The sequence below is a fragment of the Canis aureus genome, chromosome 4 (genome assembly GCF_053574225.1).
Source record: "Canis aureus isolate CA01 chromosome 4, VMU_Caureus_v.1.0, whole genome shotgun sequence".
NCBI lineage: Eukaryota > Metazoa > Chordata > Mammalia > Carnivora > Canidae > Canis > Canis aureus.
The window spans coordinates 24,211,473-24,227,298 of record NC_135614.1 but is presented as its reverse complement, the minus strand read 5'-3'; the positions used below and the strand labels follow the sequence as shown (position 1 = coordinate 24,227,298).

At 56.2% G+C, this 15,826-nt stretch overlaps 1 protein-coding gene across 1 annotated transcript in view; it reads right to left on the bottom strand.

Annotated features, from left to right (window-relative positions):
- Positions 1 to 15,826, bottom strand: part of CDH23 (cadherin related 23) — a 364,939-nt gene that overhangs the window by 149,168 nt on the left and 199,945 nt on the right. Inside the window, exons 11-13 of the mRNA XM_077894887.1 lie at positions 12,465 to 12,470; positions 10,547 to 10,696; positions 9,935 to 10,093 (exon numbers count right to left, since the gene is read on the bottom strand). Of these exons, the coding sequence (XP_077751013.1) occupies positions 9,935 to 10,093; positions 10,547 to 10,696; positions 12,465 to 12,470 (315 nt within the window). The remainder of the gene's footprint in view (positions 1 to 9,934; positions 10,094 to 10,546; positions 10,697 to 12,464; positions 12,471 to 15,826) is intronic.

Here is a 15,826-nt window from a genome sequence, read left to right as displayed (position 1 = left end):
AAAATGGGTGAAGGGGATCAAGAGCTACAAACTTCCAGTTATAAAATAAATGATTCATGAGGATATGATGTACAACATGGTGATTAGAGTTAATAACAGTACATGATACATTTGACAGTTGCTAATAGACCTCAAAAGTTCTCTTAAAAAAAAAAAAACCCAAGTCTAGTAGAATAAAATACTAGAGTATATTATTACATGTGGTAAGGAGGTACTGTTTTTGTTCTAGATATGGATGTATGTATGTCCTGCGTATGAAGTTAAATGTAGTTTTCATTATGGATTATAGTAAAAAAAAAAAAAAGTTTGAAAAACACCAAACCAATGGGCACAGGGACTTTGAGCCACTCCAGAAAGCAGCTAGCAGGAACCACAGCTGTCATTGCCTCCTAGAGGGATTGTGAAGCAAGATTACGCCAATCCCGCCAACCCCGAATGCATAGGCCCAGCTCCACTTCCCCAAAAGCTCTGTGGGGCCCCTCCCAGGACAAACCCTCAGGCTGAGGCCCTGGCGAAAGCTCTGAGCCTCTCCCGCTCCCGTCATCCCCTCCCGGAGCCCATAACCTTCCCAGCAGAGGGCACAGGTGGGTTTTGTGCAGGCGTTTGGTTGACTGCATTTATGAACTCATTCTGCGGCCATTCTTACAGCTACCTATTGTCCTCTTGCCCAGGGGGTCCATTTTCTCGGCTCTGGTGTCCTGTGAGCAACTGCCTGAGCAGGAACAATCAGCGGCTAACCTACTGAAGGGTGACTCTGACCGGCAGAGTGCAGGGGACCACAGGCTCTGGGCACAGGTGTGGGGGGACTCTCCAAGGGGGCAGGCAGTCACACATTGTTAGCACAGGGGACCTTCGAGAGTCTCCGGCACAACTCCATTATTTTACAGATGAGGACACCAAGGCCCCAGAAGCTGGGGACCCGCTGAAGGTCACCCAGTGACCACAGAACTCCTGCGTCCCAGGCTCAGGCCCTGCTCATCTCCCTGGACTCTGGAGTCAACCAATTCCCACCAGAGCCCACCCACTGGTGGACCACCCACTGGAGCCCAAAGTGGGAAGGCACTTGATGGTGACCAGCAAGCAGGAGAGGGGGTTCCAGGGGTTTTGGAATTGGACAGACCCAGGTTCGAATCCTGTTTGGACACTTGCTAGCTGGCTGACCCTGGGGCAGGTTCCTGACCCCTCTGGCCGTCCGTTGCTGGCTTCTGTGTGATGGGCTCAGACGAGACGATTAACCTCCTACAAAGGGTTTATCATTTGCTGAGCTCACAACACCCACTCACGAGGCCTGGCCTTTCATTTCTGTTCAAGGGGCAAAGGTCAGCGGCTGAGCTGCTCTGGTCCAGGATGGAGGATTCTGGGGGCATCAGGGAGGGAGGGTTTGAGGGCCTGACAGGTAAAGAGGGCTTTCTCTCCATTTGCCAAAAGTCAAATAGCTGAGTAAATGGCTGAACACGGTCAGATCCTAGGCAAGGTCCCGGGCAATCACGGTGGGGGTGGGGACGGCGGCGGGGGCAGAAGGGGCAGCGCTCCATCCTCACACAGGCCCTGCCATGGCTCCTTCCAGAAGCCCTAGGTGCTGGTGGGCTGGCGGCAGCCAACTGTGTGCTCTGTGTCTCGCCTTAGCGCCTGTCCTACCTCTCAGCCCATCCCATTTTGGTGTTAGGGATTGATATTTGGATAAAAGAGATACACACAGCCAAGGAGCACCAAGGCCTGACAGAGGGACTTGACCCGTTAATCAGCAGCACCCCTCCTCTGCCCCCGCAGCCACTGCACCAGCCTCTCCAGCTGGAGATGAACCCAAGAATAGATTACAGGGATTCGGAAGTACATGCCCCAAATGGGGGCAGGTGTGCCTCCAAAGGCCTTTCAGGCCAGCTTCGGGGCGGTGGGGCGGTGCTGGGGTGATGTGTGTGTGTGTGTGTGTGTGTGTGTACATGCACGTGCACACAGTGTTTTACCTCCCTCTTCCCCTCCCCAGGCTGCAGATATTCAATTTTCTTTTAAACGGTGGGGAAATTGGAAGAGATTTTGTTCTGTTTAAGCACAGCTGGAGTCTCCCGTCTCAAGGGACTAGAGAACAATGAGATCAATTAAGATGCCCGCAGTGAAGGGTGTCAGGAGGGGGTGGGGAGGCCCAGCGCCAGGTACTGGGTGGGGGGGGCAGGGGGCCCTTCTCAGGCAGGGGAAGGTGGGAGAGGTGGCCCAGGCGTGTCCGGAGGCCCAGCTTGGGCTCTCCCGTGTTGACCTCCCTGGCTCCATTCGGTTTTGCTGAAGTATTTCGATGAGGTCTGCTCGTCGGGTCGTGTTATCTCCCAGACTTACTAATAATTCATGTTGGCAATTTCTGTCACCAGCTTTATACGATGATAGAATCAAGTTGAACCGATGCTATCAGAAGTGGGGAGAGGCCACCGTTCTAGAACAGTGCGGAGTACCCTGGACGCTTGGCATGCAGCAGGCGCTCGTACCACTACCAAAGCACTGGCAACGTGGGGGCCTTTCCATTCATTGTTCTGCAACCCTGCTGAGATGGGACTTCTTCTCCCCATTTTATAGAGGAGGAGACTGAAACCGTAGGGCGCCCCTGGCAGTCAGTGGAGATGAAGGCAGATGGACCTTGCCGGGCCCAGACCTGAGCCGGAGCCCTGTCACCTGTGTGGGTGGAGCCATCACCTCTCACCTGCTCTCCCAGCCTCCACCTGGTGCCTTCCTCACCCTCACTCTTCCCCACCCCTACCTCAGCCTATTCCCTACATGGCCACCACCGTGATCCATCAAATCTCTCTGGCTGTCATGTCCGATAGGCTCCCTGTCCTCGTCAGCCACCTCCTGTGACCACCTCTCCTCTACCTACACCACCAGGCTCTGGTCTCAAAGTCTCTCCCTGCAGCTTCCTCAGCCTGAGCAGCTCTTTCCCAAGTCCTACCCCTCCACTCCTTTCTTCAGGCCTCCATCCACTGCCGCCTTCTACGAGAGGTCTCTCCAATGGCCTCTGGAGAGAACATAGTAACACTGCCACCCCTGGTGCTTCCCACTGGCCCAGCGCGATTTCTCCCCATGACACTTCTCCCCATTTGACACACTCTGTGTTTCACTGATTCATCATCTGCCTCCTGCCCCTGGAACGTATGGGGATGTTTGTCTGTCTTGCTCACTGCCATCCTTCTAGACTCAATAAACAGCCACTGAATGGAGTATCGTAGTTGCCTCACCCCTCCCCCCCCGCCCGTGTCTTCTGCACTGGGAGGGACGGTGGGTAAGGCTTCTGGAGCGGAGACACAGGGGCTCACTGCTGTGCCCAACAGTAGCCAAGGAAGCAGGTCAGCCCCTGCTCACCCGTCCACAGAACTGGGTTGAGGGGCTGGGTGCATTTCAGCCTCGACCTTGCAACCACATGCCCTGATTAGGACTGGGAGGCCCCAGGCCATCCTGGAATCTGGTGGCCATTGCACCTCCCAGCGCCTTGCCTTTGTTCCTGGGCTGGGGTCTGCACCCCTAGATTCTGCTTGCTTTAGGGAAGTTTCCAGTGCAGTGGGGAGGAAAGGACATTAGCCACAGAACCCCTGAGTGGTGAGAATAGCCAGGGAAAACACCAAGGGGAGCTGGAAAGGAGGGGGACTGAACTGGAGCTCTAACTGGTTCCAAGACATCCACATTTGCGTAAATGCTTTGACATTCTTTCCACTGGGAGTGTCTCCATCCTCTGCCTTTGGTGTAAACTTGCTTTGGTGTGTCACTATAACCAGGAGAATTCAGTGTAAATGACTATGTGAATTTGAGGCTAGGTCAGGAATGGCCACACGACTTCTACCTGGTTCTCTTGGGACACTTTCTCCCAGAGGCCTCCTCTGAGGTGGTGCTGCTCAGAACCCCTGTGTCTGCGAAGCCTGCCCCGTGGGGAGAGGCCGTGTGTGGGTGCTCACGATAGGCCCAGCCTGGGCATCAGACATGGGAGGGAGATGCCTCCAGCTGTTGGAGTCACCCCCGCACCCGGAGGAGCCCAGAAGGGCCCCTTGCTGAGCTCTTTCCATAATTCCTGACCTACCCGATCCATGTGGGTAAGAAAACGGCTATCGCTTTATGCAGCCAAGCTCTGGTGGTTTCTTATGCAACAGAAATGGGAACAAGCTCTGTGGGTCCTTGCTCAGAGCATGCCACAGAGCAAGCATTAACCGAGTGCGTGCTGAGTGTGGGAATGCATGGAAACAGCAGAGAAGGGGAGGGAATGAGAAAGCTCCTGGAGCCAGGACGAGCTGTGTAATTTTTTTTTTTTTTTGAGCTGTGTAATTTGTAGGGCCCAGAACCAAGTGAACGCATGGGGCCCCTCATTCAAAAATTAAGAATTTCAAGACAGTGACAGCAGCGCATCAGGTCAAGCATGGGGCCTTCTGAATCCAGGCCCCTGAGCGCACGCCCGGGCCATACACCCTCCTTCACACCTGCCTTCCTCTGAGCACGCTGCTGGCCAGGCTCGGTGCTGAGCGCCCTCCCAAGCTGTCCCATCCCATTCTCACAACAGCCCTCCCAGACAGGACCTCTCAGCGAACCTTCCCCAGGTCGGAGATGACACAGGCTCCGTGGCCCATCAAGGGCCCATCTCAGCAGAGCTGGGCTTGCACACAGGCTGAAGGGGTAGAGGACAGCCCGGTCAGGGTCCTCGAAGGCCACGGACAATAAAAACCCTCTCTGGACCACTGTAAGCCTTTGACTGCTTAGCCTTTGACCCCACGTCACCACTCTGGGGTCTCCCAGGAAACCAGCCGTGTGTAGGGGCAGGTGCTACTTTCCCCACCTGATGGGAAGGAAGCCACACTTTGCAGGAGTGGCCAGCCCACGGCAGAACAGGGTCCATGACCCTGCCCAAGACATTACTGGTCTCCCAAGGACAGGCTGGGAAGAGGGGCAGGGCGGAGAGAGAGAGGGACCATGCCTGTCAGCCCCTACAAGGCCCCCTTGGAGCCAAGCAGTAGCATTCAGCCCTGGGCTGAACAAACTGGCCCCACATCCACCCAGTCTTATGTACTTCTCCTTCCTGCTTTGATTCTATGCCTAGAGAAGAATCCCTTCTCATCTGACAGTCCATCTTCTGCCCATTTCTACTGTGCCCCAGCTCCTTGGAGCAGGGATAGAAGGTCCTGGAGGGCAGTAAGATCTGCCCTAGGAGTAACCTCCTTCCCGGCTGCTGTTCTTTCTTAGCATCCCTCTCTTGCTGCCAGCTACGTGGAACTAATAAATCTGGGGACATGAGCTCCCCGTTGCAGGAGGCGAGGCTGGCTCATGGCACGTGCCATGTACAACCTCTGTCAGCGATCTCCCAAATGCCTACCATGGGCCACCAGGATGGAATAGGGAAGTGAATGGGGATGTCTGACACAGGATTTATTCGCTATCAGAACAGCAGCCCAATGGTTATATTTGAGGTGGGTGCCAATGCAGGAGGAAAAGAGAAAGCTGAGCCCTATTTACGTCATGGGAGTGGAACTCCACCTCACTACAGAGCCTATCCCTCTCTCTATATTCTAGCCACGGGGCCTTTGCACATGCTATTCCCCCTCTTTGTCCAATGTGCTTCCCTCCTTTCACTTCCCTGTTAATGCCTACTCAATTGCCGATTCCTCAGGGAAGTCCTCCCTGACTCCCGTCAAAGTCCTGTTACAGGTTTTCATAGTTCCCTAATCTCTCCATCATAGCAAGTAATAATTAAAGATTCATTTCTTAGTATTCACATCAGGCTTTTCCAGGAGACTATCAACTTCATGAGGCCAAGACTCATACCACCACTGTCCTCAGGGCCATGTACCTGGCACACACTAGGTATTCAAAAAAACATCTGTTGGAAGGACGAATGGCTGGACTGCTTTCTTACCGTTCAGGAAAGCCTGCTAGGCACCAGGTGCCAACTGGACAGGCTGCAGGGCTGCCCCAAGTAGGAAGAAGACACCCCACAGCCTTCCTACCTGACTCTTGTCAGGTCAGGAGGTAGGATGGGAAGGTGAGAATCAGAGCAGCCTGGGGATATGAAGATGGAACCAACCACACAACCTAGAGAACGGGGAGCGACCAACAGGATTTAGGAACCTTTATACGTGTTCATGAACACAGACGTGTGCATTATATACACTCGCCCCAGAGCGCAGGGAGCTGCACACATGTGCATGCAGATATAAGAGCATGCCTGTGTCGTTTATGCACACACACCTGCGAGTGCACCTCATGCGCCCCCCCAAACATATGTGGGTACCTGTCCCCTGCACATCCCTCCCCTGCATGGTCGCCCTTCAGAGCCGGCTCCGACTGGCACTGACATCTGCCCTGCACCCTCCCTCCTTCCGGCAAGCCTTTCCTAGTGAAGACAGTGCTGGGCTGCCTTGGGGGTTCCTGCTTCCCTGGTTGAAGTGCTCTGGTCTCCCGGACTTGGTCTGCTCCTCAGTGAAAGTAGCTCACCCAGCTCTGACCCTCGGGTGGCTTGGGGCCTACAGAACTGGAGATTCACCTGATGGTGCCAGAGGTTCTTGAGGGGCTCGTGTGTCACCCAGAGACACAAGAAGAACCCCGGGGCCTGTCCACCTGGGTCCTGCGGCAAGCACTCCCCAGCTCCTCTCTTTACCCTCAGCTCTGAGCGTGAAAGGACAGGCTCAGTGGGCCAACCCAGAGCCTTCTGGATGGGCTGCCCCAGTGGACAAGAGCCCATGGCTCGGGGTTAGGCAGTCCTATGAACTTCAGCTCAGTCGCTTGCCAGCCCTGGGACCCTGGGCAAGCTGTGCGGCATGTAAGCTAAGCTTCCATTTCCTCCCCTGTAAAATGAGAAGGATGGCATGTGCAGGGTTAGAAACAACAAGTGTGAAGGGCCTGCTTCTGGCCAGGGCTCACCAGAGCCGGCGCGGAAAGGATTATTGCAGCGGCAGAGGCGGTTTATCAGTGGCGGTTTATCGGAGGTCAGCTCGGCCACCCCCCTCCTCCAGGCGTCACCAGCCCAGGCACTAGGTCTGGAAGGAACCGTAGACACATCTTAGTCCCTCGTGTTCATTTTACAGATAAGGTGCACGGAGAGCAGCAGCTTCTGCCCTCAATACCACGGTTGGCCGGGGGCAGAGTCGGTGCTCAGCGTCAAGCCTCTGAACCCTGGGTCCTCCACGTTTTCCCCTCTGCCAGTGGAAACTCCTCTTCTGCTGTAACTGGGGTCTGGAAGAGGCTCAAAGCCTGGGCTGGGGGAGGTCCAGGGGGCACGGAGGTCCAAGGGTCCAGTGCTTCCACCTGCCGGGAGCCCAGGCTGGAGGTGACGGGGCCTCCTCTCCCAGCTTCCCCACCCCCACTGTCAAACTGCTGCCTCCCCTGGGGCTGGGTGATGAGCCCACAGAAGCCTGGCCAGTGCCAGGGTGGGGGCTGGGGAGGCCCCTCACGGCAGGCTCTGCGCCCCAGCCCTCGGTGCAAATTAAAACATTTTCCTTTTCTTCATCATTTTTTTTCTGACACAACTGCCCATGAAACATTTTAATAACATCCGAGAAAAGGTCACAGAGAAGGAATTTCACAGTCCCTGAGCAGGCAGCTATAACTTCAGCTCCTCCTGCAGCAAAGGAGGTGGAAAGATTAGGCCAACCTGGGAAACGGCAGGGTTGGGGAGGCCAGGTCAGGCCGGGCAGGGTGCTGGCGTGGCTTCGCAGCGTGTTCCCTGCTAGAACTCTGCAAGTGCACTGGGGGAGGCTGGGAGACGATGGTGGGTAAGGAGGGTGGCCCAGGGGATGTTGTCACACCCCACATTCACACCTCTTGACAGCAGCCTTGGGAGGTCTCATGCCCATTTTGCAGATGAGGAAACAAAAGGCTTCCAGGGGTGATGTGGACAGACTAGCACACAGCAAAGGCAAGGAAAGCAGGGCTCACAGTTTCCCACAGGGGCCCAGGGCTCCCGTAGGCACACAGGCCTGGTACTAGAGCTTGTCACTGGGTGAAACAGCCCCTTCATTTCTGCATAGCTCATAACCCTGGGGCCGGCAGGGAACAGGGATGGGGGTTGAGAAGGAGGTGGGCAAGGCTTAGACAGACTCAAGAACTGGAGGCTGACCAGATGGGCCAGCTCTAGGTAGACACACTCAGAAGAGGCTAAATGCATCTGTTAAACATGAGAAACTGAAGAAGGGGTCATGGGTGGCATGCAGGGGTCCACGCAGGCCCAGGAACTGCTCTAAGTGCTTGAAAAAAGCCCAGTTTGAGGATCTACTCTCTAGTGGCAGCCCCAGAGGAGACTGGGCCTTATGCATTGTCCCTGGCACTGGCAACTGGCCACCAGCCCAGAGGGGTGCCTTCTGACCCTTCTGCTCCCTAGGTTCTGCAACCCCTCCCCAGAGCCATGGCAACTTGTGCCTGCAAAGTGAGACCTCCGTCCCCAGCAAGAATACCAGAGAGGAATCCCTGGATACTCACCAAGCCTGACACCTGAATTCTTTGCCATGTGGTCCCAGGCCCGCTGGGGCCCTGAAGCACAGACTGCTTGGGTGTCCTGTACCCTGATATTTGAAGATGGTTGCGGGGGTGGGGGGAGGGAGCTGCAGACTCTTTTTGGGTCCAGGAGGCCAAAGCCTCTGGCACTTGCTCTCTGGCTGGGCCCCTAGAGACTGCTGCAAGAGGATCCACAGGGCCTCAAGCACCAGGTGACTGATTGCAGGGAGCACCTTGGCAGAAGCCGGCGGGAGGGAAACAGCCACAGCAGACTTAGTGTTTCTGTCTGATGGCCCGCCTAGCTAAACATCTGTTTGAAATATTAATAACTGTCAGATGGGAAGGGCCTGGGGGCTCAATACAGTTTCACACCATCTGTCGGTAGAGTAAACAGACTTCAGAGTAGGGGCCCTGGGATCAGCAGGCAATGGCTTGGCTTGGCTTAGCTTGGAGTAAGGATGGAGCAAGAAGTGGAAGCGAGGACTCCAAGGCCCTCAGAATGGGCAGAGGGGGGCAGCAGTGGGCTCAACTGCATCACATTTATTGAGCACCTACTGCGGGTAAGAGCCGAGCTTCCATAGCACACATCTGCCGCTTTGATCTGCTTGGCAACTGATCCTTTTCTGCTTCGGTTGAAGCCCCTTTGGCATATCCCCTTTCCCATTTTCAGCCCATATAGTTTGGATGGAGCTGACCCAGTCCCGGTTCTACCTGGGAAGAGTGTGAGTCATCTCTGGTAGATCAAGATCATGATGATTGGTTCCAGGATGGCCCAGCAAGGAGAATCAGCTCTGGGACTTTTGCTGGAACTACTGAAAATATTGTTTTCCCACTAAGGGTTGATAAATTGGGAAGAAGCAAGCCTAGGGGTGCTGGTGTTCCTCTCGGCCAATGTAAATAAAGCAGAGGCTGGTGCCAAAGTCAGATTCCTGCTGAGTGCCTGGGTCTAGCCAGGCCTGAAATCATTTTTACTTTGAATGACACGAGCTGATTCTTTTTGGCTTGAACCACTTAAGGGTTTGTGTCCCCTGCCATGGAGAGTATCAACCGATACAAACAGACAGACACTGCAGGGGGCCCCTCATAAGTCCCAGCCAAGGGCAGCTGGGGATGGCCAGGCACCCTCAAGGAGCCCTTCTTCCCTGGTGCTCAGAGGGAGGGTGGCCCTCCTCAGAGATGGCTGGCCCCTATCCCTATTAGAGGGCACTTCCAGGGCTCCTGGCCCACCTAGGTCCAGTCTCTCTCAGGAACAAGGCGTCCTTGGCCCATCCCATCCTCCCCCTGGTTGATCCTCTTTCCACATTGTTGCCCTGACCATGGACACCCCATCATAAAGAGTCCAGATGCTTCCATACACAAACACCACAGCTTCTGGGGGCTTGGGGCACCCCCCTTCCCTGACTGCCCACGTTTCTTGGGCAAATCCCTTTGGTGACCTCCCCGTGGTCTTCCCCAGAGCTCAACGGCCCTATAGAAAAGCAGGACTCACCAGCACTGTCAGCACAGAGGTCCCCACGGTGACGTTCTCATACAAGCTCACGTTGTACAGTGGCTGGCTGAAGATGGGCCGGTTGTCATTCTCGTTGATGAGGGTGATCTTCACCTTGGCATAGCCCACGTGGTCGGGCACACTCTCATTGGCAAAGAGCTGGGTGTGCGGAGCAGGGCCCCGGGTGAGCTCTCCCATGCTCCTGGAGCCTTGTCCCCATAAGTCACCCCAGGATCTTTGCAGTCCTAACCCAGAGTTCCTATCTGAGTCACTGCCCATCCCAGTTGGGTGTTGCCGTGAGTCCCTCCATCAGTGCTCCTAAGCCAGGGTGCCACTGATTCTGCTGGGGGCTGGGCTGGCAGAGGCTGGGCTCCTATGGGCTTCAGCGGCTATGACTGTGCCCAGTAAAATTCTGCTCAATTCCCAGACCTTTCCTTGTCCTCCTTGAAAAGGGGAGGCTCAGCCTCTGCCATGGGCTCAATGGATTTCTTGGAGTTGGATCCGCAGGGGATGAATGCGGAGAGGAGGAAGGGGGAGTTTAAGGAGAGGGTATCACCCTGGACCTCCCCTGAAAGCCTCCCACCTGGCAAAGAAAACATGAGAGGGCCTTACGTCAAAGTCGTAGCGGTCCACAGTCTCGTAGTCCAGGGGGACGGCCACCCGGATACGAATGTCTGCTTTTCCTTGGACAGAGGTCGGGGAGATGATGAAGTGCTGGGAATTGTTCCCTACCAGGTATACCTCGAACATGCTGTTCAGGCCCTGGGGCAAAGTGGAGAAGAAACCAGTCAGAAAGGGCTCAGAAGGCCAAGGGTCCAGAGCAGAGTGGCTCTGGTTGAGGCAGAGGAGGTGCAGTGTCCATAGCGGGGCTTGCCTGCGCCCCACCGCAAAGTGCTCTGGCTTCCGCTGGGTGACGCTGGCCTGGCTCTCACACCCTGCCTCCCATCCATGTCTGAGCCCATGGGGAGTCTCCTCCAACAGTTCTTTTTGCCTTTGTTATCCTTTCAGATGCCCCAAATATCCCTTTCAGATGGTTTGGTTCACTTCACACCTCCTGCTCCCGTCCTCCATGCCAGTGACCTCAACCTGGGAGGATCTGCAGCTGTAAGGTCCAGCAGGGAGACAGGAAAGAGGGTCAGAAGGGGACGGAGGGGAGAGAAGCAAATATGTGTCCCCGGTAGTCTTGGGCAGGAGAGGGCATGGGGGACAGACTAGAACACGGCTCCTTCCCCTCCCTCCCTCTGGAACGTGTCCATTAGAGAGAACAGTGGCTTCCTTGCACATGGAATGGGAATTACCCAAGCGGCTGAATGGCAAAGTGAACCCCTGTGGACCCCACACTGTGGCCAGCTGGTGATGGCCTGGAGGACACTGGATCCTGGGTAGCTCAGAGCTGCTATGTCCTTCACGGGCTCTCTTGCAGCCCAGCAGCCTCCATAGTTTCATGTGGGGGTGCTTTTACTCCAAGTCAGGTGTTTCTGACCATTCTAACAGGGCCCGAGCTCATAGAGCCTTTAAAAAAAAAAAAAAAAAAAAAGGCTATGAGGTCTCTGTGCTACCCAAGACCCCAGATCAAAAGAATCACTGAGGAAGGCCGGAGACACGGCTTCCTGACTTCCCAGGGTCTGGCCTGCTCGGAAATGGATTCAACCCCCCATGGGGGTGGGGGGAAATTACCCCCAAATAAGCCTCCTTTAACCTAGGCAGACGGCTTGTGGTTTGTAAAGAGCCCGTTGAGAGCCTCTCCTGACCCTTACTGCAGATGCTCAGTAGTTTACAGACCTGGGCTGTGAGCACCAGGAAGAAATGTCCTCACGCTGGTCACCCCTGGCCCAGGGCCCAGCACAGCCCCTCTGTGTAGGCTTCTTTGGAACCGAGAGCTGGCAAAGGATGCAGGCCTCTCTTCTTGATTGCCTGGGGATCCCTTCCAGGACCTGTTCCTGCTGTGAGGGGGGCAGCCAGGCTATCTGGAAGCCTCTGCATGGCCAGAAGGCAAGGCTGGAAAGGACGCCTCCAGTGAAGCCTGAGGGTTCACAAGTGTCTTCCAGTAGCCCTGGACCTGCCCCACAGGTGGTCAAATCCATTTGTAGAACGGACGCATATTAATATTTATGCATCAGTCTCTTGAATTTTTTCTATTTGTCATTACAAATTGGGAAAATGACAACACTGCCAATCTTGGGGTTCAGAGAAACACAGGGCCTCCAGAGCTCCCCACCCAGAGTGGCTCCTGCAGACGGCCCAGGTGACGATGCTCCTTTGGTCCTCAGTTCTCCCTGGCATGGAATCCATCCGTCAGATGGAGGGCCAATTAAATGCCCGAAGGGGCACTAATAGCCAAACCCGGCAGTGTGTGACAGCTCTGTGCAGGCGACACCAGCCCCTCTCCCCCCACCACGGGACCTGGAGGCCCGAGAAGGTGGGGGCAGGCTGAGCCCGGCCGGGGCAAGTGGAGGAACACCCTCTCCAAAGCCCCTTCCCCACGCTGCCCCCCGCCCTCCCAACCCCTGCCCTTCCCGGGCTCACTTACCAGGTTCTGTCAGTGGGAGTCGGTCAGTCAAAAGGTATGGAGACAGAGAAGGAGCCGGAAAGGTACGGAGAGGAGGAAGGAACCGGAGAGAAAAGATGGTGAGATCTGAGGTCAGGGTAAGGGAGGGGGCGCCCAGTGGACCCCAGGAGCACACCCTGCTCTAGAGGAACAGCCCCCTTTGTATCTGATGGGCCATAGGCTCTGGGGGTGCAGCCCACACCCAGAGGAGGAGAGTGAAGCCGAGGAAGAGATACTGGGGCTCCTGAGCACATGGAGTCCTCACCCAGAGGGAGGTTGGGGGGGGGCGCTGCGGGGGAGGGGGATGGGCCACACCCCTATGTCCTACTCCGAGGAGCCTGGACCAAATCCCCTGCAGAAAACGACCCCAAGCATTGTCACGTTTTACTCCTCCTAACACAGAAAATGTTAAGATGTGATAAATACAGACACGGACATTTTTCACCTAGTCAAAGGTGTAAAGGGCACACTGCCGTCTCCCTGTCCCCACCGGCCCAGCCACCGGAGGGCCTCCTCTAGAGGCCACCGCGGTACCCTGTCCATGGGTCTCTTCTCCAGCACGTCGTCTTCGCAAACAGGACAAGCGCCAGGAATCTACCCCTCCCCTCCCTGACACAAACAGCAGCACGCCACATGCACTGCTCTGGGCTGGGTTTTGTCACTTAAAACTAGGTCTTGGAGACTGTTCATGACCGTACAAATAGGCGCCGATATTAACAATGACAACACAGCAGCTTTTACGGGACACCTACTCCTGGCCAGACACCGTTCACAATGACCACAGAGTTATCCTCCGTGGCTAAGGCGGGATGTTGGGAGCCCTCGAGGCCACAGAGCCTGCCTGGGGCAGTGGAACCCACAGCAGAGCAGGGACATAGAGGGTGTTCAAGAAGCGACGGGCTTTCAGCAGCTTTTCCTCACCCAGTACTCTGTGCGATCCTCTTCCCAAGGGCCCTAGGGTGGAGATGAAGAAACACTGGAGCTTGGAAACCCCTCCAGAGGAAACGGGGTTCAGAGCGGTTGAGCCACCCAAGGTTGCACAGGTTGTTGGAAGCAGAGTGAGGATAAAAGCCCAGGCCCAGCACCCAGACCGGGGTGCTTTCGAGGCTGAGAGGAGTGGGGGCCAGGGCGTCCCCCAGTAGCAGCTCCGGTGCAGTGCGAGTTCCCCGAGCAAATGCAGGTGGTAACGCTGAGCATCCCAGAGCAGAATCTGAGCGAGTGCCAGCTGGTGAGGCCAAGCAAGGAGGCTGGCCCAAGAAGGGGAGTTCTGAGGGGGTTTTAGGAAGGGAGGGGGGAACTCGGCACGAGGCAGTGGCTTTACACACGGAGCTCTGTCCTTAGCCTGTATCAGAATCATCTGGAGGCTGGTTCAGCTACAGACTGCCGCCCACCGCCAGGAATACCTGATGTGGTAGGTTGGGGGCCTGTGAATTTCTACTTCGAGCAGGTTTCAGGTGCCGCCTGTCCTGCCACTGCTGGTGTGGGACCACCACTGGCCTAAGCAGAGGCATAGAGCAGGAATGAGGAACTGGTGATAGGCAGACAGTGAGCTGATTTGCAAAGGGTGCACGTAGGGAAGAACTGGTGAGATTGTGGGGACAGCAGGAGGCTGGGGGTAGGGGTGCAGTTCCACCCCAGGCACCGTCTGGAGGGCTTTGGCACTGCCTTCCTGAGCAACAGCGAGGCAACCCAAGCTCTGAAGCACAAGAATACTGCTGAAACTGAGGAAGGTGAACGTGGCAGTGAGTGAGTCACACTGGGGCAGCCCCTCCTCACCTGGCTGCACATCCGAACTGCCAGCGGAGCTCTAAACATCAGACACATAGATGCCCACGGCCACTATGTCAGAATCTCTCGGGGTGGGGCTCAGGCAGCTGCATTTTTTTTCTTTGCTCCCTAGAGAATCATGTGGCACAGCCAGGGTTGAGAAGACATTAGCAGGGGCAGGCAGGGGCTTGGTGGCACCCACAGGGATCCAGAGGGGCGAGCAGGGCAGAGGCGGAGGAGGAGTCCTCCATCAGGCCACCACCCATCAAAATCACGTGGGCATCTTTAGAACAGCCCCAAGCTTAGGCAGCACCCACCAGACCAAGCAAATCAGATGTGGGTGGGCTGGGGGAGACCAGACCTCAGGACCTTGTAACATTTTCCGTTTTCATTCTAATGTGCTTCCAAGGGCGAGAACTGCTAGGGCAGAGCGGTGGTTCTCTGAGTTGGGTACAGGGACCCGTAGCTCAGCATTACCAAAAACCTCATTAGAAATGCATATTTTGGGCTACAGCAGTTGTACCCTTCCTAAACCCCAGGGGCGTGGCCCAGCACGGTCCAGCCAGCCTGCCAGGTATGCTGATGCTCAGTGATGTTCAAGAATCACCAGGACCAAGCAAGGCAAGGCAGGGAGCGAGTCTGAGAACAGGGAAGAAAAGACTAGGGGCGGGGGGCTGGAGCTGCCACGAGGTACATGGATGGAAGACCAGAGCGAGGGACTGAAGAGATGCCTGGGAGGGTGGGGCTCAGCTCAGTGTGGACTCAGCTCGTGTACCTGGCCGGGCAGGAGCACTGACCCCTCAGGCCAGGTTTCTGCATCTCAATGAATGAGGTCCCTGCCCTCCTAGGTTTGCCACCAGGTGCTGGATGTTCACTCAGGCCTGTCCCCGCTGTGGTCCTGAGACCCCAGGGCAACCTTCTGGCTAAGTCCCACTAAGTGCTCAGCCTGCCCCTTTCAGAACCTGCCCAGAGGGCCCAGTCACCTGGCTGGTGACTGCCAGCCCCTCGGGATGGGATCTGCGTGTGGTAGTTCACCCAAGTGGTGCAAAGCCCCTACGAACTGCAGTCCTCCACCAGACAGCTTCCATTTATCAAGCCCCAACTGTGTACTGCGCGTGACTTAACCAGAATCTTTACTGACATTAGCGTCTTGTGCACCCCTTTTTCTGAAGAAGAAAAGCGAGGCCCGGGAGGGCAGCTCGTTCAGGCCTCACCGCTGCCAGCGAAGGATTTGAAGCTGGGTCTGTTCCGTCTCCAGAGAGGTCTCGGCTCTCAACCACCCAGCTCTCCAGCCCCTTCCACTGCACAGCGTGGCTCCCAATGCAAGCAGGGAAGGGCCCGGGAGGGCAGGGGCGAGGGCGGGGGGCCAGGGGCAGGCTCCTCTGCCAAGGTCAGGGAGCAGCCAGGCAGGTGGAGGGCGGGAGCCTGCCCATGGAGGAGGGCTGCTCGTGGGGCTGGGAGGGAGGGGAGGGGGGTACGGGGGGTGCGGGGAGAGGCAGGGGGCCCTCTTGGAGCTGTGGAGGGGCAATTTTGTTGGGAAGGGAGATAAAGAGGAACATCAAAAGGAGTCCCAGTGC